This window comes from Lepus europaeus, chromosome 11, assembly GCF_033115175.1.
Source record: "Lepus europaeus isolate LE1 chromosome 11, mLepTim1.pri, whole genome shotgun sequence".
Lineage (NCBI taxonomy): Eukaryota > Metazoa > Chordata > Mammalia > Lagomorpha > Leporidae > Lepus > Lepus europaeus.
Genome location: NC_084837.1, coordinates 75,196,259 through 75,219,097, shown reverse-complemented (window position 1 = coordinate 75,219,097; position 22,839 = coordinate 75,196,259). Strand labels below are relative to the sequence as shown.

At 39.5% G+C, this 22,839-nt stretch overlaps 1 protein-coding gene across 1 annotated transcript in view; it reads left to right on the top strand.

Moving 5' to 3' along the window:
- The first annotated feature begins 618 nt into the window (after positions 1-618).
- The window catches only part of WDR72 (WD repeat domain 72), a 210,518-nt gene continuing 188,297 nt past the window's right edge, over positions 619-22,839 (top strand). Inside the window, exons 1-8 of the mRNA XM_062204778.1 lie at positions 619-771; positions 10,821-10,927; positions 17,410-17,488; positions 18,609-18,783; positions 19,443-19,519; positions 20,530-20,649; positions 21,663-21,808; positions 22,190-22,286. Of these exons, the coding sequence (XP_062060762.1) occupies positions 619-771; positions 10,821-10,927; positions 17,410-17,488; positions 18,609-18,783; positions 19,443-19,519; positions 20,530-20,649; positions 21,663-21,808; positions 22,190-22,286 (954 nt within the window). The remainder of the gene's footprint in view (positions 772-10,820; positions 10,928-17,409; positions 17,489-18,608; positions 18,784-19,442; positions 19,520-20,529; positions 20,650-21,662; positions 21,809-22,189; positions 22,287-22,839) is intronic.

The following is a 22,839-nucleotide window of genomic DNA, read 5'->3' as shown; positions in this document are numbered from 1 at the left end:
TTTGTGGCTATCCGGGGAGTGAACCAGTGGATGGAAGACCTCTCTACCACTGTCTCTGCCTCTCTGTACCTCTACCTTTCAAATAAATAAATCTTTAAAAAAATGAACATGACAGAAATGACAGTCACTTGTGCATCAATTCTTAAAGAGTAGAACCCACTATTTCATGGAAAAGATTGTATTTAATAACAGATTTCAAGTGTTGGTTACCTAGATGAAATGACATTTCTAGGGAGAGAGTGTGTGCATATTTTATGATCTAGAAAGCTCTGTCCTTGAGTGGAGTAGCTGGGCTTTGGGGCAGGCTGTGATCAAACCATTGTAAGATCAGGGTGTGGAGTGAGTAGATTGTTGCTGTTCATTGGCATCAGGAATCAAGAACTGGAAGAGAAGTTACTCTTCGTTGATGATTTACTACTGGTCAGGGTCATGTTAATGTCTACCGACTACCTTCTCCTGTAGTTGATGGGGAAGTCCCCTTACGTCAGCCCTGGAGAACATGTCAGTCAAGCTTGTGCCACTGTAAATCCACTTTATAACTTGATCAGTTCCCCCAGATGTAAGAAAGATGACTGTGTACACATCTTCCCTCTCATTTGTATACAGGATTCTCGCAACATGAGGACTTCTCTGCAGGCAGTGGCCCTCTGGGGCAAGAAGGCTCCTCCCCACAGTATCACCGCCATCATGATGACCGATAACCAGCAGATGATTGTGACCGGAAGTCAAGAGGGGCAGCTCTGTCTCTGGAACCTCTCGCCTGAACTCAAGGTTGGTGAAGCTCTTGACGTCATAACCGACCACACTCACAAAGTAGGGACAGCTTGCTTCTGAAACCTGCAGTGACGGGGGGAAGGCTTGCCTGGCTGTTAGAAAGATGCCTACTTAAGTAGTACGTTGGTTTTACTTTTGTGTTCAGAGAAAACTAAGGATTGTTTGATGGATCAAGACCATACTTGAAAATTAGATTATGAATATTGCTAATGTTAATCCCCAGCCAAGTGTTATTACCCTTCAAACTGTGCTGAGTTTTACTATTTTATTTCCTGAATTATATGTTTAAGTAACTGAACTACAGACATGTAAGTATAATTCTAAAAATTATGGCTCATTAATCTAAACAAAGGGCACCCTTGAAAACCACTATTAACTAAATGAGTAATATCTTAACTATCTGGGTATTTCAGCTGGTATGGCCTTCACACTAGTCTCTTACTCTCCGCTTGACTGGGAATTTTACGGATTGAATCAAAATGCTCTAAATCCAATTTACTATTGTCATCCCCCTATTTCAGAACCTGACCTCACCTAGGATTTGGCCCATTGATTAGCAATTAATTGTCCCCGTCCCAAGTCATAAACATTTAACATATTGGAGTAGATATTTGCTTAACTCTGGCAGTCTCTAGACCCAATTTGCACATTTAAACTAATGATGTACTTAAAGAATAGTGCCCTCATTAAGAAGCCTTTTAAAGATCAAAGACTATTTTTAGCCTTTAACGTTTGTCACTTTAAAACCTAAATTAACAATTAATTGTAATTCTATTTTATGGTGTAATTAATTAACATCTCCCACCACTGAACAGTTCTGCTGTAGGCCTGCCAAGAACTGCACAGCAGAGCAGGTCAGCTCCATGCTTGTGACCATCTATGAAAGAAAGAATGGGCACTAACCTAAGATTATGCCTTGAAAATGACATTCGTTGTTGCCGTTGAAATCCAGACATTGGAATGGCGTTATGTGTCTTGCTGTTCTTTTGATGTTGAAATGCATTATTTCCTGGCTGGAATAGTTATCACATTATATGTAGAGCCTGTTAAGAGGTTTCAAATCCTAAAATCTGGATCTTTTAAAAATATGTTCCTCGTATTTATTCAGTATTTGTTCATTTTATATTGGTTGGATGAATATTATAAGATAAACAGCATGCTAGGTACTCACACATGAGTTCAGACATAACTGAAAAGTCTCGGTGCTGGCTGCCCAGGAAGTTGCAGTGTAGTAGAGGAAGGCCATAGGCTAGTGTGACACAGTTAGATTATAAAACCAGATACTCTAAGTGCAGGCTGGTCTATACTGCATATTCAGTGGGAAGTAATGGCATGCTTACCCAGGAGCTAATCTGCTTGGGGTTAGAGTAATGCTTCCTAAAAGGGGACAGTTTTGCCTCCCAAGAGGCATTTGGCCGTATCTGCAGACATTTTGGGTTGTCACCATAGAAGGGAGAGAGGTGAGATGCTGTGGCATCTAGTGAAGAGAGGCCAGGGACACTATCTACATACTATAGGGAATATTACATCCTCCACAATTAAAGAAAATGTCCACAACAATGTTAATAGTGAAAATATTGAGGAATCTTGGTTTAGGGATATGGGGTTGGATTTGGAATCAGAGCATCAGGGGTGGAGGAAACAAGGTTGTCCTCTGTAAGGATTCAGTCTGTGCTCCAAGGAACATGAGGATCCATCTTATCAGGGAGTGAGAATGCTGGAAGGGAAGATGGGGACCTGGGCGGAGAGAAGGTTGAATGACAAGGAAAGGAGTTTACTGGGTCCTCCAGTCAACTGGAGGAGACTGAAGTTGGGATGGATCATCCATTTTGTGTTTTGTAAATTCACTATGTGGATATTATAAACAGTTGATAAAAGGAATTAGATGTTGTCTTATACACTCCACCTGAAGGTTTTCCTTAAAGTTTTCTAGAGCTAACCATAGGGACAGAATGAATGAACAACTTATCTTATTATCCCATGAATCCCGCCCACACATGATAACTAATCAATAGTAGCAGAGAAAATTCTTGGCTTTGCAAATATCAAGGTCACTTTTTTGTTCTCAGTAAAACTTTTTGCTACCTGTAGGGCTGTCATTAATATTTTGATATTTGGTTGTTTGACTTTTGTTTAAAATGTATATATAAAGAAATAATTTGGGTAGGGAGGGAAGGAAGATCTTGAGGATATGAGAGAATGTAAAAAGGATGTCACCCGTGGGTGACCTGGCCACTGCAGAGCAGCCTGGAGCCAGGGGCATTTCAAGGAGAGGATGGTAGGAGCGGAGAAGAAGGTCGAGGTGGAGAGGGGATATAATGAGTATGGAGACCGATTTCTTTCCTCTTTTTGATGAACAGGCAAGAGAATCCATCAGGTTTTGTGGCGTTACACTTGCCACTGTGTAGAGTAGAGAAACAAACCCAGGGATACTTTCATGCTTTATATTCTGGGCACAGGCCCCTCCTTCAAGTTTAATCTGATGGTCCAGTACAGACTTGTAACTAGGAAGTTGGAATGAATCGTGATGGTTTCTGTCTCAATGAATTTGACTAAAGCCTTATAGGATGGAATCATCTGGTGTTTTGATTTTGTGATGTGCTTAATGCAGAGTTTATCTATGTTGTAGAATGTGATAGTATTCCCTTCCTTTGTAAAGTCGAATAATACACCATTGTATATGTCTGCCACATTTTGTTTATCCATGCATTTGTTGCTGTCCCCTTTTGGCCGTTGTGAATAATACTGCTAAGTACATGAGTGTATGAATATCTGTTCACATTTCTGCTTTCAATGATTTGGGGCCTCTGCCCAGAAGTGGAATTGTTAGCATTTATATTAATTGTATTTTGAATTTTTTGAGGAGCCTTCACAGTGGCTGCACCCAGTATTTTACATCCCCACCTACAGTGCCTAACAGTTGTAATGTCTTCACTTCCTCACCAGTGCTTGTTAATTTTTGTTTTTTTGTTTTGTAGTTGATAGCTAGCTAGCCTGATGGGTGTGAAGTTACATGTTGTGGTTATGGAGGGAGATACTGAGTTTGAGCTGGGTTGTACAGGATGCCCAGGAGTTGAAGGTGAGGGAAATTACAGACAGAAGAACAATTGTGGGTAAAAGGTATGAGCATTTTGCCTTTGGGGCTCCAGTCAAAATGATTAAGTAGAGCTGGATGGCAGAGAGTAAATTAGAGGTGGTAGTCACACTTGGCAATGATGGAACAGCCCAGTGCAGCACCTGACGTGCTCAGGGATGTAGTTTTTTTTTTTTTTTTTTTTTTAACTAGAAGAAACTAACAAGAACATTCTAATTAAAAGCAGTGGTGATATTGAGGGCTTTGGAAGATGCTTTATGTGAGATGATATAGCACTATTAGAATTTCACTTGCTAGGAATGTGGGAGGAATATTTTGGGTGGCATGCAGAAATGAGCTCAAGGACTGGACTGTGGGTTAGGGGCTTCTTAGAGTAACTGAGTCACGAAAATCTTTGAGTATGAGATGAATGGATGGCGGTGAGATGCAGAGGAGATAAAAACTGGCAGGATAAGCAGTAGAGGGAGTGCACAGAACTGAGACACCAATCATTTGTAGGGGAAAGGGAAGAGGACATTTGAGGATTCCTTCTGTATCTGGAGTTTAGGAGATGGGTGGGACTGGTGGGAGGAGGGTATCCTTTATTTGTATTAAGGATAAAGAGGATTGGATGATGGAAGTAGAAAGTTGGAAGGGGAGGAGAGTGATTTAAGTTCTGGGTATCCTGGAGGATTGCATACATTAAGTGTTACCTGTCTGTGACTGGTCAGACAGCAGGGTGTAAGGGAGCTCAAGGGTAAGTGTCTCCCTGCCTAGCTTATGCATGTTGTCTCCAGGTTTAAGATCTGACACCTGTAGCCCTCTAGTAGCCTCAGAATTCTGTATGTTCCTTCAGTGAGACCCATGCTAGGAACTTTCTCACTTGGGTTTTTGGGAATAGATTGTTGCCAGTGTCCATCATATCTTTAAACATAGAGAAAGGTGAGCTGCAGATCCTCCCAGGTAGATTCCCAAAGCATTGGTAGGTTCTAGTTTTTCTCCTTTTTAATGCTCAGAATGAAATACAAAGAAATGAAGAATCAAAATGTGTGCAGAGGGAACAATGGAAATCTGGGTCCAACACTAATCCTGATACTCACCAACTCTTCTTGGGCAAATGCCTTGTGTTCTTTGGGCTTCCATTTCCTCTGCTGTGAAATGAGGATTTAAATACTATGGTTGTGCCTAGAATGTGGTGAATATTTATCAAGTTATCCATTCTTTTCACCTTCCCATTTGTGGAGCATTAGTGGGAGAGACCAGTGCCTCATAGAACTAGAGCAGTGAACATCAGCAACGGTGCCCTGAATTTCCTCAGAGCAATGATTAGGTATGATTGTAGATTGTTTTTATTTTGTTATTCTTTACAGTCTTTCTAGAATATGCTAAAATGAGATTACAGTGAATTTCTGTGTCTCATTCAAACACAAGTGGGGATTTCGTAGCAAAGTAAGGACTCCAATGAAAGGCAATGGTTTTTCATTCTAACGTATTGTTCACAGTAGATTTTCTCCAGAGAAGGAATGTCCTTGATGTGTCCTGATCTGTTGCTTGATTTGACTGTTAGTAGATGGCAAAGGGAATGAATTCTCAGGGATATGTAACCCTAAGTGTGATGATAGCAAAGATGGTATGTTGTTTTCTGAGCTGGAACCTTCTGGAATTCCCAGGAAAAAGAGTATTGGGGGGGTTAGTGCTGTGGTGTAGTGGGTAAAGCCACTGCCTGCAGTGCCAGCATCCCATATGGGCACCGGTTCAAGTCCTGCCTTGGGAAAGCAGTACAAGATGGCCCAAGTGCTTGGGCCCCTGCACCTGCATGGGAGACCTGGAAGAAGCGCCTGGCTTTGGATCAGCAGAGCTCTGGCCGTTGTGGCCAACTGGGGAGTGAACTAGTGGATGGAAGACCTCTCTCTCTCTCTCTCTCTCTCTCTCTCTCTCTCTCTCTTTCTCTTTGTCTCTCCTTTTTTCTCTGTGTAACTCTGACTTTCAAATAAATAAATCTTAAAAAAAAAAAAAAAAGACTATTGGGACTTGGAATGAAGGTGATTCTACTCAACTGCAAATTCCTGTTTTGGTCCTCCTAGGGGATCTTCTAAAGAAAGGTTTATATCATGAAATAATTTGTCATTGTTGATGTTGCTGGGTAATCATCTATAAATATGTTTGTTTAGGTCAGAAAAAAAGGAATGGATATTAACTCCTTGGGGAAAAATTTTATCACCCATAAGATATTTCGTAGCCATTCAAATGAGATACTTAGTTTATTATCAACTTCTCCTCCATTTAAAAATGTCTTTATATGTTTTATGTTTTTTGGTTTTTCATATTTTTGTGTTACCAAATAATGATAAATATATTTCTTTCACACATGAGGTAATGAGAGAATTAATCCTTGGTGTGTCATTTTTAAAAAAAATTCTCTTGCCAGAGGAAAACACTGGTATTTTAAATATACATTCAATTAAAATTTTGCTTTTGATGTAGAAATGTTATTTTTATTCTTCCTGAGGCAGGAAGTCAAATGAGTATTTAAAAGGACTTTATTTATTTATTTATTTTGACAGGCAGAGTTAGACAGTGAGAAGAGACAGAGAGAAAGGTCCTCCCTTCCATTGGTTCACCCCCAAAATGGCCACCACGGCCGGCACGCTGCGCCAATCTGAAGCCAGGAGCCAGGTGTCTCCTCCCGATCTCCCATGCCGTGAATAAGGTATCTTCTATCACTCTCCAAATGGCCGCAATGGCCAAGGCTGGGCCAGGCAGAAGCCACGAGTTGGGATCTTCCTCTAGATCTCCCATGTGTGTGCAGGGACCCAAGCACTTGGGTCATCTTCTGCTGCTTTCCCAGGCCTTAGCAGAGAGCTTATGATCAGAAGTGGAGTGGACAGGACACAAACTGGTGCCATATGGGATGCCAGTACCATAGGCAGAGGTTTAACCCACTATTCCACAGTGCCAGCCCCAAAAGACTTTATTTTCAAAAAGGAATTTTAGGTTCACAATAAAACTGAGTAGAAGATAATGGATATTTCCCATGTACTTCTGCCCTCACACACCCACAACCTCCCTCACCATCAATATCCCACACTAGAGTCGTATATTTGTTGCAGTCAGTGAACCTATACACCATTATCACACAGTCCATAGTTTATATCAGAATTGGTTCATTCTGCATGTTGCAAACTTGGAGTTTTGACAAATGTATAATTTCATGTATCCACCATCATAGCATCTTATGGAATAGTTTCACTGCCCTGAAAGGCCTGTGTGTACCACCTACTTATCTCCCACTGCCCCCTAATGCTTGACAGCCATGTATTTTTTTATCATCTCCACTGTCTTGCCTTTTGCAGAATATTATATAGTTTGAATCATATGGCCTATAGCCTTTTCACATTGGCTTCCTTTTGTGATTTGCATGGAATGTTTCTTCATGTTTTCTCATGACTTAATAGCTCATTTTTTTAGTATTGAGTAATATTTCATTGTATTCATGTTCTGTAATTTATTTCTCTGTCTACTGGAGGACATACTGATTACACCCATGTCTTGTCAATTATGGGTAAAGCTACCATAAACATCTTTGTGCAGATTTTTGGGTAGACACAATTTTCTACTCATTTGGGCACATACTAATGACCATGTTTGGGAAGAGTATAGTTTTGCAAGAAACTGCCAAACTTCCTTTGAAAGTACCATTTTGCATTCCCACAAGTGATTGATCAGAGTTCCTTTTGTTACTCTATGTCTTTGCCAGTATTGTGTTTGTCAGTATTTTAGATTTTAGCCTTCCTGATAGATGTGTGGTGATATCTGATTGTTTTCATTTGCATTCCCTATGATATATAATGTGGAGTATCTGTTTTTTCTTGTAAAATTAATTAGTTAATTAAGTAATTTAAGATGCAGAGACAGAGAGGAGAGATTTGGTCTGCTGGTTAACTCCCCAAAATGCATTAAGAGACAGGGTAGGGTCAGGAGCATGGAGCCAAAGCCAGGACCATGGAACTCAGTCTGGGTCTCTCATATGGGTGGCAGACAACAAGTCATTCAGCTCAGTCAGAATCATCTGCTGCCCCCCACAGTATACATTCACAGGAAGCTGGCTTGGGAGTGCAGGAGCCTGAACTTGAACCAGGTATTCTGATATCTGATCCAGGCATCACAACTAGTATCTTTTAAAAAAATTTATTCATTTGAGAGGCAAAGAGAGAGGAAGAGGTCTTCCATCAGCTGGTCCGCTCCCCAAGTGGCCTCAATGGCTGGAGCTGGGTTGATCCAAAGCTAGGAGCCAGGTGATTCTTCCAGGTCTCCTACATGGGTGCAGGGGCCCAAGAACTTGGGCCATCTTCTACTGCTTTCCCAGGTTACAACAGAGAGTAGGATTGGAAGGTGGAGCAGATGGGACTCAAACTGGCACCCAAATGGGATGCCAGCACTGCAAGTGACAGCTTTACTTGCTATGCCACAGCACTAACTCCCACAAGTAGTATCTTAGCCATTGTGCAAAACACCCACTGCTGGTATATCTTTTTAAATAGTCATTTGTCTCCTGTGGATCTCCTTTGGTGAGATGTGTACTTTTGACTATTTTTTAATTGTCTAAAAAAATCAGATTTTTTTTAACTCTTCAAATGTCTTCAACCACCAGGGCTGTGCCAGGCCAAAACCAGGAGTCCAACTCTCACTGTAGTCTTCATAAGGATGGCAGGGACCCACCTACTTGAAACATCACTTACTGCTTCCCAAAGGTGCACCTAAGCAAGAAACTGAGGTCAGAAGTGGAATTGGGGGACCTGCATTGTGGCATAATGGATGAAGCTGCAACCTGCAACACTGGTATCCCATATGGGTGCTGGTTCATGTCCCGACTGCTCCACTTCTGATCTAGCTCCCTGCTAGTGTGATTGGGAAAGCAGTGGAGTAAGGCCCCAAGTACTTGGGCCTGTGCACCCAGGCAGAAGACCAGGAAGAAAGTCCTGGCCTTCTGCCTGGCCCAGCCTCAGCTGTTGCAGCCATTTGGGGAGTGAATCGGTGGATGGGACATCTCTCTCTCTCTCTCTCTCTCTCTCTCCCTCTCTCTCTCGTTTCTCCGTCTTTCTCTAACTTTGACTTTCAAATAAATAAAATCTCTCTTTAAACAAAAGTAGAGCTGGGACTTGAACCCAGGCACTCTGATATGGGGTGTGAGTGTCCTAAGCAGCATCTTAACTGCTGTGTCAAATGCCCACTTCTCTTTGCATATTTTTGATAACGTTCTTTTATTAGATAAATGTTTTGCAAATATTTCTCCCAATTCATGACTTTTCTAATATTTTTAAATATTTTATATAACTGGGGAACATGTTTATTGTAGAAACTTTAGGCAATATCTACAATTTAGAAAAATTCAAACATATAACATTATCCATGTTATGAGCATTGATAGTTGGCCAATGAGTAACAGAATCTCAGTGCTTTTTCTCCCAGCTTTATTTAGGCATATTGAGGTATAATTGACAAAAATAATTGGATATATTTAAGGTATACCTTGTGATGACTTGATAGATTCATTGAAAATGATTACCACCATCAAGTTGATTAACTTATCCACTACTTCACATAGTTATAAGTACTTTGTTGTGCTGGGAATACATAAGATCTCAGCAAACTTCAAGTATACAGTGTTCTGTTATGAACTTTAGTTACCATGTTGATACAGTTCCCAAGCTTACTTACCTTATAACTCACAGTTGGTGCCCTTTGACTAACATCTACCTAGTCTTAACTTACCCTTAGACCCTAGCAACTGCTTTCCATTTTCTAGTTCTGACTTTTGCTTTTATTCATTTATTTTTTGAAAGGCGGTGTTCGAGAGAGAGGAGTATTCAATCTGCTGGTTTACTCCTCAAATAGCTGCAATGGCCAGGGCTGGACCAGACCAAAGCCAGGAGCCAGGAACTCCATCTAGGTCTCCCACATGGGTGGCAGAAGTGTGAATACTTGGGCCATCTTCCGCAGCTTTCTCAGTCCATTAGCAGGGAGCTGGATCAGAAGTGGAACATCCAGGACACTAACTGGCACCCTTATGGGGTGCCAGCATTGCAGAAGGCCACCATGCTGCCATCAACTTTGACTTGTATAGGGTTCCACATGCAAGTGAGATCATAGAATATTTGCCTTTCTATGGATCATTTAATTTAGCATTATGTCTTCTAGGTTCATTCAAATCGTTAATAATAGGCAGGATTTCTTTTATAATGGCCAAGAAACACCTTACTATGTGTGTGTGTATGGGTGTACAAATACATATTCCTATGCCATACATTCTTGCTCCACTCATCCATGGAGGAACACTTAGGTATTTCCTGTGTCTTGGCTATTGTGAATAATACTGCACTGAACAAGGAGCTTCAGCTACTTCTTTGTCATACCAATGTTATTTTTGGATAGATACACCATGGGATTGCAGAGCCAAATGCTAGTTCTATTTTAATTTTTTTGCAGAACCTCCATTATGTTTTCCATAATGGCTGTACCAATTTACATTCCCAACACCAAATAAGATACAAGTACTATAGTGGTTACACAAAGAGTAGTGTGTTCTCCTGTGTTGTTTTGTAAACTGACTATGAATGGTGAAATCTGCTCATTAATATGCTATCATTTGGGGGACATTTTGTGCCTTACAAACATCAGCACTGACTTATTTGTGTTCAAAACTTAGGTGTTGTAAAACAGGTCTGACGATCTTCCAGGTTTTATGATGGATACAAAACCAAAGTCAACAAAAATTGTGTACAACACAGTTCCTTTACATAGAGGTTTAGTATTCTGTTGATTTTGAAATCCATATTCTAGTTTTCCTGAAACTTATACCCAGAAGAAAAATAACATAAACGAATTCCCTAATCAGCATTATGAATTCTATATAGTTTGATGTTTTTATTTTTCAGAGTTCATAGTTGCTCAAAAGCTTTATTATTATTTTCAGATTTCAGCTAAAGAACTCCTGTTTGGTCATTCGGCTTCAGTAACGTGTTTGGCAAGGGCAAGTGACTTCTCTAAACAGCCCTATGTTGTCAGTGCTGCAGAAAATGGGTAGGTAAGTTGGGGAGCCTTGTGTGCTCTCCCTTTTTAAAAACTATGATGGGGTGGTGGTGCCATGGCTCACTTGGTTAATCTTCCACCTGCAGTGCCGGCATACCATATGGGCACCAGGTTCTAGTCCCAGTCGCTCCTCTTCCAGTCCAGCTCTCTGCTGTGGCCCAGGAGGGCAGTGGAGGATGGCCCAGGTGTTTGGGCCCCTGCACCCGTGTGGGAGACCAGGAAGAAGCTCCTGGCCATTTGAGGGGTGAACCAATGGAGGGAAGACCTTTCTCTCTGTCTCTCTCTCTCACTGTCTATAACTCTACCTGTCAAAAACAAACAAACAACAACAACAACAAAAAACAAACCTATGATGTGGTACAATCTGGGGGCAGAAGGAAACCTTTGTGAACCACAGGTTCCTCTTAATAGACAGGAAGATTTATTGTAGGCCATTGAGGAGGTTGTGTGATGGCCATGAGGAATGTATTTAGCATTGGGGCTCCCAGTCTAATACTCTCTTTATTGTGGTAGGACTAAGATAAACATTTGTCAAGTACATAGAACTTGTGGTAGCCTTACTGTGTGAAGGATAGTGGCAAATGCAAAGGATAATAGAATTGGAAATGAAAAGTCCAGGGGCTTGAATTTCTTCATGCAGTAATTCTCTATGAGTTCTTAAAGCCATTCAATCCTTCAAACAATTCAGTAGTTACAATCTTGTACCTTTGTCTGATGCTATCATAAAGCTCACAGAGGAGAAGACTCAATTTTCTTTTTTTTTCAGAAAACTTTATTTAATGCATATAAATTTCATAAGTACATCTTTAGGAATACAGTGATTCATCCCACCATACCCGCCCTCCTCCACCACTCCCTCCCCTTTGCCTCCTCCCTCTCCCATTCCCAGTCCCATTCTCCATTAATATTCGTTGTTAATTAACTTTATACACATAACAACTCTATACTAGGTAAATATTTCAATTATTTGCATACATGCACACACTAAATACAAAAAAACTTTATATAAATATAAAAACCTGGATACTGAAGAACAGAGTTTTACAGTTGAATCTCATAGTATGACTCATTTAGGACAGAGGTCCTACATAGGGAGTAAGTGCACAGTGACTCCTGCTATTAATTTAACAATTATCACTCTTATGTATGATGCCAGTGACCACCTGAGGCTCTTGACATGAATTGCAAGAAAACTCAATTTTCATTTGAAGGTTGGGAGTGAGAAGGAAATGGAACATATCCTATGATTTGGGTGTAGTTTAATAGAAGCAAGGCTTGTTCCAATGAAATAGGACATAGCTATAGGAAAAAGCCCCACTGACAGAAGAGCTACTAAGAACTAGACTCTGTTGATGAGCTATTTTCCACAGTATACTCGGGAATGCAGAATCAATTCAGCATGCTCTTGGGAATGAGGCATTGGGTTACTGGCTGAAATAAGAGAACTTCCTGTTTTGGTTTCAACCAAGAGAGAAAGTCTATGCCTCTGATTTACAAGAACCAAAAGAACAATAAGGAATCAAATGTCCAAGCTGTATAAACAAAATGCTAGTAGAGGTACCTGTTCTAATAGCTTATAGTAAAGCAATAATTTAATGTTAGTGAGAACTACGAAGAAGTCTGAAGTGATATGGCTTGGTACATTCTTTAACATTCACACATAAGGGTTGCTACAAAGCCTGTAACACATGCCAAGATAGTTATTATCATTCTAGAGCATTTGTGAATTTTTTTTTCTGATACAACTTGGAAACTTGAGAAAAATGTAGGTAAATGATAAGTTGATGTGATAAATTAGTGATTTCCTACTTGAGGTTTTTGTCCATTGTGGTCTAGGTCCAAAAAAAGGTTAATAAATGGGCTCCAGAGGATAGATGACTTCAGCTCTGTGAAGCCTATGTGATGGTTGTCAAAGAATGCTAGGTGTCTGGATTAGTCTGAGTAGCCATCCTACTTTGTCAGGACAGTTTGAGTTTTCTGAAACTCTGTTCTTCCGTATCCACAAAAACTCATCCTGCATCTCTAAGATATTCGTAGACAGTGCTTGTATACTGGTGACCATGTACTTATTAAATCCTACCTTAATCCACTAAAAGTTGTTATCCTTAGTAGGCCATTATGCCTCAAACAACTATGACATTTTAGTTTCGATAAGTCCTAGCAAGTGGGCTTAGAATGCCTCCAAGAAAATCCGAGGCGGGCCCAGAGTTGCTTCCTACATTTCCAAAGTATGATTTCATTTATGGGAACGTATCCTCAGGAATTCTGGAATCTCTGTGAATTCAGGAAAATGGAAAAAAAAAAAAAAGACAACAACAAAACACCCAACAGCATCTAGAGACGATGCTGCAGCAAAGAGAAATATCCTGAGAGTAACCAGGAAGAAAGCACAGATCATTTACAAAGGAATGTTAGTTAAGCTGAGAGCTTACTTTCCCACATTGAAATGAAGACTAGAAAATAGTAAGCAGCATCAGAAACTGGAGTGAAAATAATAGTCAATTTACACTTACATACCCAACAAAAAATCCTTGAAAAATTATAACAAAATAAAGTGTAAGACAAATACTGTAAGTGCTCTCAACCCACAGACCTTCTGTAAAGAGAGAAATTTTAAATGTATTTACCAGAATAATGATTTCAGGAGGGAGACCTGCAATGGAAGATAGAATGTCAGAGCCAGCACATTTTTAGAAAATTTTCAAAGAATATTATGGGGCAGTGTTTGACCTGGTGGTTGACACTGTGTCCCACATCAGTGCCTGAATTGGGTTTTTGCTTTAAGTTCAAGTTTCCTGCCCACTGCACCCCTGGGAAGCAGCAGGTGATGGCTCAAGTGGTTTGGACCCTGCTACCTGCATGGGAGATGTGGATTTCATTCCTGGATGATGCCTTTGGCCTGGCACAACCCTGGCTGTGGCAGACATTTGGGGAGTGAACCAGTGGGTGGAAGCTCTTGTCTCTGTCCCACCTGTTTCTCTTTCTCTCTGCATCTCAAACAAATGAACAACCGTGAACTATAAAAGTCTTTATAATACACTTCCCGTACACATACACATACTGCTAGTCAGCATTAGTGTAGAATTGTGTAGTGCTCAGATTCCACCTGCGTAGTGTTTCAGAGGCAGATAAAAGTGTTCATGTTTGCACATGTCAACATTTCCAGGGCTTCTGCTACAAGAAAAAAAAAAGTAACAAGTCCCTGTCGGGGCACCGATCCTGTCCCGGTTGCCCCTCTTCCAGGCCAGCTCTCTGCTGTGGCCAGGGAGTGCAGTGGAGGATGGCCCAAGTGTTTGGGCCCTGCACCCTATGGGAGACCAGGATAAGCACCTGGCTCCTGCCATCGGAACAGCGCGGTGCGCCGGCCGCAGCGCGCTACCGCGGCGGCCATTAGAGGGTGAACCAACGGCAAAGGAAGACCTTTCTCTCTGTCTCTCTCTCTCTCTCACTGTCCACTCTGCCTGTCAAAAAAAAAAAAAAAAAAAGAAAAGAAAAAAAAAGTAACAAAAATAGAGTATATAACTCTGATCTAAAAAAGAGTAAAGAGTTAATTCAAAAAAGAAAAGTCAAAAAGTAAGACAAATAGCACAAAATAAGATAGCGAAACCAACCTGAATAAAATGCTAATATCATTTACATACTAGGACTAAGTCCTCCAGTTATATTGTCAGAAAAATTAAAACACTCTAAAGTTAAAAGGAGGGAAAAGGATTTGTAAGATGTATACTAACCACGATAAGGTTAATATAGCTGTATTCATATTTATATAAATAAGTTAATAAAACTTTATGGCAGGAAGTCTTGGCACTGATAGAAAGGATTATTGCCCATTAATAAAGAATTGTATTCACCAGCAATAGCTAAGGCCAGAAAGGCAAGACGGCACGCAGACTCAGAGGTCTGTGGCGCTGTGCTCTTCACACATGGGTGTTCAGCAGAATCACCTGCAAAGCTTGTCTAAGTAGAGATCTGGAGCCTCACTCCTGGCATCACAGATTCCAAAGGCCACGCTGGAGTCTAAACTTGGGTTTCTAATACACTCCGAGACAATGCTGATACACTGTTCCAGAAACCGCATTGGGAGTGGCAAATACAACCCCTCTGGGCTGAATGAAAATTGAAAAACTTTGGAAATTGTTAAATTTGCTTTTTCATAATTGAATGTGCTTTAATCTATAGACAAATTTTGGAGCATTATTTAAAAATAAAAATAATAGGCACTTTAGTAGTGAATTTCATGTCTTGTTAAGAATGTAACTTGTGCCAATGTAACTATCTAACTATACATCTATCTATCCATCCATCCATCCATCCATCCATCTATCTGAGAGGCAATGAGAGGGATACAGAGAGCTCCCATCTGTTGGTTTATTCCTCAAATGCCCACAATGACTGGGAGTGAGCCAAAGCCAATTCTAGGAGCTGGAAACTCAATCTAGGTCTTCTATGTGGGTGCAGGAACTTGAGCCACCACTGCGGCCTCCCAAGGTTTGCATAAGCAGGAAGCTGGAGTCGGGAACCCCAGATCCAGGTGTTGAATGTTTGGATATGGAATACAGACTCGCAACTTAACCACTAGGCTAAATGCACACCATCAGTGCTATGTTTGTAAACTGAAGATTCACTTTAAAATATAATTGATAACGGGTTAATTTTTGGTTTATGATAGTTTTGTATTTATTTCAAATTTAAGATAAGTAATAAGCTGATAAACAGGAAAGGCAACGGGTTGTAACATGGCTTAAAACATTAGTGTTACTGGGAAAGCTTTTACTGAAGTCCAGGCTGCAACCATGAAAAATGTAATTAAATTAGCCTTGCGTTATGTCTGGGTTGGGTCCCCAGCCATCAGTGTTGTTAAACAGTTCTCGGATAATCCCAGTGAACAGCCAGAGCTCAGAGCGACTGGTTTAGAGATAGACTTGCCTAGAAACAGGTCGACTGATGAGTGGTTTTTCGAAACCACACATACCAGAACCCCAACCCAGAGACATGGAATTAGAATCTCTAAGGGGTATAATTTTTGAGATATTATCAGGTAATTTTTAATGTAGAACTAGAGTTGAAGACCATAAGTGTATACTCAAATTCCTCATAGAGACAAAATTTTATATTGTTGGTTGCTTAAGGTTCACTTTCTTTACCTTTGAGATTTGTTTGCCCTCAGACTGTATTACTAGTTTTTACCTTGAAGATATCGTATTTCAGTTTTTGTGCTTTCTCTCGATCTTATTTTTTACTACACACACACATACACACACACACTGCTATTATAGTCATATGCCTTTTCAGGTTAACCGAAATCCTGTTCAGCATAAGGTCATCTATAAATAGAGAAAAATACTCTATTTTGTTTCTGTATCTAGAACACGGTTTTCCCACCTGCGTTCTAACAGTACTTCGGGCTGGATGACTCTGTTGCCAGGGACGGCTCTGTGCTTTGTGGCCTGGTCGGGAGCATCCCCAGCATCTCCCCACTAGATGCCAGTAGTGTGTTCTTCATGGTGACAACCAAAGCTCTCTCTGAACACTAGGCTGTGGGGAGAGGGAACAAAAATCTCGCTTTAGAAACAATGATTTAGAAGATTGAGTTTCTAGTATTTAGTGAGGAAAAAATAAAACCTTGCAAATTATGACACACATACAGTACCAAATACTACTTCATGTTGTTCATCCATGTCTTTTTGGTTCTTTATGGCAGTGTTTCTCTTAATTCTGGTAAACCTTTCATTTTTCTTCTTTGGAAGATTTAATTTATGTGTTGAAACTCTCAGAACTAAAGAGTATCACCCAGCATTTCTGAAACAGCCATGCTGGTTTTTGTAAACAAAAATCATACAGATCTAGACTATCCTACACTGGTATATTTTGTAACTAGGTTTTATAAATGCATCTATGTCTTTTTAATATACGTGTTTCCAAGCAGGAGTTTTCTAAACAACGAGCGTTTTCAAAATATTAAGTGGCAAGGATGATTTCAGGAAAAGGCAAGAAATCAAGCAAATCACTGCTAGACCAGATACAGCCTCTTGGTGGCACTGTTTGTTTTCCCAAAAATGTCTCCAGAAGAGGAAGCACTTGATCCATTATACTTTTCAGAATACGTAGTTTTAAGTTCAGTGAAATAAGCCATTTTCAGGAGCACGCAGTTTCCATGAAAAGGTTGTTGTACTGTCATTTTAATGGGCCGTGATAGCTGTTTCTCCACTGTTTGCTGTAGGCTAGGTTGGCCCTAAAGTGAGGTTTGCAGGCTGGTGGCAGGGTGTAATTACCCAAACAAAAAGACACAGATACAGTATGTCAACCCTGCTAATGACTACAACATTTTCTTGCCCAATAATCTGTAACAAAAATCCACACAAACGATCAGGTTGCACTTAAGTGCAGCACTAAAGAAGAACTTGTTCTCACAAAAATTATTCCAGCCAATTGAGTGGAAATGACAGAGAATAATACCAAGTTATCTCTGCTAGGGAGATGTGTGTTTGGAATGTCACCAAGGGACAGTGCGTGGAGAAGGCCACACTTCCTTACAGGCACACTGCCATCTGTGTAAGTACCCTCGCTTCCTTCAGAATATTTCTGGATCCTCAACCGCCTTTAGGCCATCTGCTGTATACACATTTAAAGATGTATCTTTGGATACCACTCTTTTCTAGAATGTTCACTTGACGCGAGAGTATGCTATCATCAGTAATCCTCTCCTCTGACTTTTTTCTATCTCAAAAGGTAATATTCAACCAGATTTTTTTTCTGATTGTTTCATTTCTCTATCTCTATAACAGAGATGTTGGAAAGATAATTTTGATATTTTCCCTAGAGGCACTCACAAAATACACTTCCATGTAAAGATTCAATTTTAATGATATGCTATTTTATAAAGCAGAGGTTTCCCCTCATTTCTAGTTTTCACCCATTTCTTTGTTGGATATGTTATTACTTTAGGAATTGCTTATTTATGAACAGAGAATAAGAGGCATAGCCATTATCTTTATAATCACTTTGCAATATTTAAAGCAGATTTTGACTTTGGGCAGATGAACCCCAAGTACATGTAAGGTAGTTGCATGATTCCAGGGGTGCTGACAATGTTTTACACGTGTGTGTGTGTGTGTGGGTGTGTGTGTTGCATTGCTTTTAGTGCCAATGCTTTGTATTTCAACATTCAAAAACTCTTTTATGTACTTTTAGGACCCAAATCTCGCACAGTGAGAGAGAAGCTCCTTAATGGCAGATTGTCTGACTTGATATTTTTTAAAACACCATTGCCAAAATTGCCAAAACTTATTTGCTGCAACTATTCATGTGCTTTTCAAATACTTTTTGTTTCTAGTTAACATATAGCAATGTTCCAGGGTAGGAAACCTGGTTTTTGTTGTTATTTGGTTTTAAATACTGAAAGAAAAATAGTGTCCTTGAGCATGTTGCATTACTTGGAATAACATTTCCGCTTTTCAAAATATTTCCCTTTCTTTAGAAAAGTGACAAATGTAAATGAAATTAAAAGCCAACATTAACACTTCAGGGGTATGAAATAATAATTTTTGTTACTAGTTAATTCAATATCTTAATTGAATAGATGCTAAAACTGAGGTCCAGGGAGGTCTTCAACATTGCCCAAATTATGTTGATAGTCATAATTAAACTTTTGTTTTTAATTCCATTTACATAGTATTACCACTGCTCATTCCGGATGACAGGAGAAGGGTGGCTTCTGTGTTGTGGAGAGTATCAAGATATCCTTGTAATTGATGCCAAAACATTGTCCATTGTTCATACTTTTACATCTTCTCAATCTCCCGATTGGGTCACCTGCATGTGCATTGTTCACTCCATGAGAATCCAAGGTAATAATTGGGTATTGTATAACACTAAGAGATTGTGTATAAAAAGCTCGACTTTTGAATTAATTTGTTTAATTACTGGATAAATGTTAAAAATAATTCTTTATGTTTACATCTTCGTGGGAATAGCTCTGTCAGTGAGATCAAGCAAAGCCAGGAGCACTTAAACCAGTGGTTCCAGGTACTGGAAAGTCAACAAGAGGTTATGGAGTAGTGGAAAGAGGAGAATCTGTGTCTCCATGCCCCAGATCTGTTTGGTACATTGTACCTGTGACAGGCAGGTTTTCGTCATGTATCAGAAGAGCTCTTAGAATTTTCACCCTGTTGTACCTTCTGAATGTTGTCATGAGGAGAATTCAGTTTCTGCAATATGACCATGACACGGACAGTGGAAGCTGCCTCTTTACTTCTGAAATAGGAAGGTTTGATGCCACCAACATGAAGATGGACAGTGTGGTTTCGAATTTTGAAGGTCCTTATACATGCGGTGATCACTTTGAAATCTTAAAACAAATGGGGTTTTCACATCATATTCCCAAAGTTGAATTTTCCACCTACACAGCCCTGCGCAATCATTAACTATGGAATGAATTGCGTGTATGTGCATGTAGCCTCCCATCATAGCAGCGGGCAGCTCACCTGTGATCTTTGTTTTTCCACAGAAGATTCCCTCCTGGTGGTGTCAGTAACTGGGGAGCTCAAGGTGTGGGACCTCTCCTCATCTATCAACAGCATTCAGGTTGGCACAGGAATTTTACTCCTTTTTGTCTAGTTTCAAGCATAATTATTGAAAAATTTAAATTGTGATGGCATTACATGTTTACAGTTAAATGCTTAAGTAGAAAGGTGTATAAATTTTACTTTGATTTACTTCCATCCATCTTCCCAAAGGTGGACATTGGAACACTTGGAATATATCCTTCCAACCCTTTCTGTACACATTTATAGCATACACACACACACACACACACACAGAGAGAGAGAGAGAGAGAGAGAGAGAGAGAGAGAATTATGTTTTTAAGTAAAAACAGTCATAGAAAATCCATGAGTCCCTTACAGTAGAAGCTGCCTTCCTTCTGGGTCAGTGTGACCAGTGGCAGAGAGTTGATTATGAACCAACAAGGGTCCCATCCCCTGGGAGTTCAGGACATTCGCCTGCTTCCTGGCATCAGGCTATAAGTCGAGGTGACACACAGAAAGCAGCAATAGCTTGTGATGAAATTGAGAGGCTGCCCGTGGAGCTCGGGGGTCTCCTTAGGAATTTCTGGGTTGAGGAAGCCATCAAATTGTGTTGGGTTGATGAGCTCAAGAAATTCAAGCCCAATAGTCTCAGAAAGACACTGAAAATGTACATACCTATGTCTTCTGTGTCACCTATTGTGTTTTCTCAAAGCACTTTGTTCCTTTTTTGTTTTTAATTTCAGCTATTAATATCCTGAAGGATTTAAAAAATATTCTATATTTTATTGTATCTTTCTGCCATGTCTGTAAGTCAGTAATGTACCCTTATATTCATTTTGTGGGCATCCAGCATAGCTCCCCAAATGCTTAGTAAATGAAGAATCCAGGTGAATTTCCTGCTTACACTGTTGCAAAGCAACTTTAAAAACACTCAGGAGTTTACCCATTTTCAAATGCTGATTTACCTCAAGTGTATGTGGAGCAGGTCTCCTCGTAGTCCTAAATAAGTTATTATTTATTATTAATAAATCTTGAATTAATGCTAAAATGTTTTCTTTCCTTTTGAAGGAAAAGCAAGATGTTTATGAAAAAGAATCCAAGTTTCTAGACTCCTTGAACTGTCAGACAATACGATTTTGCACATATACGGAGAGACTTCTACTGGTGGTGTTTTCTAAATGTTGGAAGGTATAATAAAATAACATAATAAATATTGATATGCAAGTGTAATTTTTTCTTGTTCAGTATAATTATGATAAAAATATGATTTAAATATGAGAACTTTTTGTAACATGGAATGACTTATCTATTAGTTTGGTATGTTTTCAACTCCCTAAGTTTAGCTGCTTTGCTTCCTGTTACATGTGTAGTTTGAAAGCCTAATTTCATTAGTAACAAACCATAATAATAATGAGCATTTATCTCTAAATTATTTTCTAAAGTTTATACCTGGGCCATTGGAGGGTGAACCAACGACAAAGGAAGACCTTTCTCTCTGTCTCTCTTTCACTGTCCACTCTGCCTGTCAAAAAACTAAAAAAAAAAAAAAAAAAAATTAAAGTTTGTACCTGCACATTTAAATGAAAATGAAAACTAATACTTGTCACCTGCATGTGACAAGTAGATTTTTGTAGATTTTTTTTGTAGATTTTTTTTTTCCTGTTTCTTCATTGAATTTGTTTCTAAGGAATACACATTCTTTTCCTGTGAGTATATAAACTGATGTCTCTAAGAAAGCAAGTCAAGTTGATATCACTTTTTTTTAATATTTCTTAAAATTGGTTTATTACTAACCACATACTGTCTTTCTTATATGGTGATAATGTGTTTTTGAACCACAATTTAAAATCATGGTCAAACAAAGAACTTTGGCTATTTAAGATTTTTATGCATAATAAATTTCCAAATATTAAACTTGAGCTACATGTACAAGAATTTTTATGAACTTATATATTTTGAACTTTTTGAACTTTTGATTTTTTTTTGTTCAATGAGCATATCTGGAATGAAACAACAAGATAAACGTTTATCTACCAAAATGTACCTTCGAATGAATGTTGAAGAACAAATATTAGTAATACGGTGTGCTCTTCTGCATTATTACCATCCTCTAAGAAGTCTTAATAAGCCTGCTTTATCTTCTACTTCAGAGAAGATTCAACGGTTAGCTTTCTTTAATGGGTGTCCGTCTTGTATTTTAGGTTTATGATTATTGTGATTTTTCCCTTCTCTGGACTGAAATTAGTAGAAACGGGCAGTGCTTTGCCGGTGGAGAGGTGCTTGCTGCTCACAGAATCCTCATCTGGACAGAAGATGGTCACAGTTACATCTATCAGCTGCTGAACAGGTGGGCTCAGATGGGAGCGGCATACAAAACATTCAGGTAGAAAATGAACTTTGGGAGGTTTATTATGGAAAAATCCCTGCATGCTGCCCGTGATCAAAAACCAGAACAAAACAACTTTGGCACTAGAAGATTTACTCTGGGCTTGCTAGGCTTCAGCCTTTGTACAGAACAGCAGGGGATGAAGGAATGAGATTAACCATGTATAACTTGTACAGCTGGTGCTGGGTTTTCAAAAAGTCACTTGTAATTATTAACCCAACAATTTCTAACTAGAGTTTAGAAACTTGAATGGTACCATCCGGCTTTTCCGAGTGGGAGGGGGAGAACACGAATAAAGAACCCCAAAGTTCTAAACTTCGCTTTTTTATTTTTGCCATTCAGTGGGCTTTCAAAAAGCATATACCCTGCTGATGGAGGAGTGCTTAAAGAGACCATTTATCCTCATTTACTGTGCTCTACTTCTGTGGAGGGGAATAAGGTAATGCAAGAAAAGAGTGCCTGCCCCAGAGCTGTTTCCCTGTTTCTTAGATAAGCGTTGCTTTGTCTGTAAAAGTGTAGCCTTGAGAAAATTAAATGGAGGCACCACATCAAGTTGTTAACAGGGAAATTGAGTTTAACTGATAATGTCTACTGAAGAGAAAACTTGGTCTTTAAAAAAAATCTCTTATTTTTGTCTAGTTAAACAATGTGCGTTTGTCGTAAAAATCACTACTGTGAGAAAAACAAAGGAAGAATCAAAATGCCACATGTCACAACCATAAATATTCACTGTGAAGTTGTTTTAGCTTGGTTTTTTATATTGAATTATTTTAAGGGGAACATTTTCAAGTGTTTAAAAAAGTTGCAAGAACTGTAAAATGATTACCCATAGACTTTGCCTAGCTTCACCAGTCATCAGCTTTTTCCCACATTGATTTACTCCCTCCGTCTCTGTCTCTCTGTCTCTCCCTCTCTCCTCTCTCTCCTCTCTCTCTTTACTTTTTTCCACTAGCCCTTTTGATACGTAATCGTATACAACACTGTTAACCTTT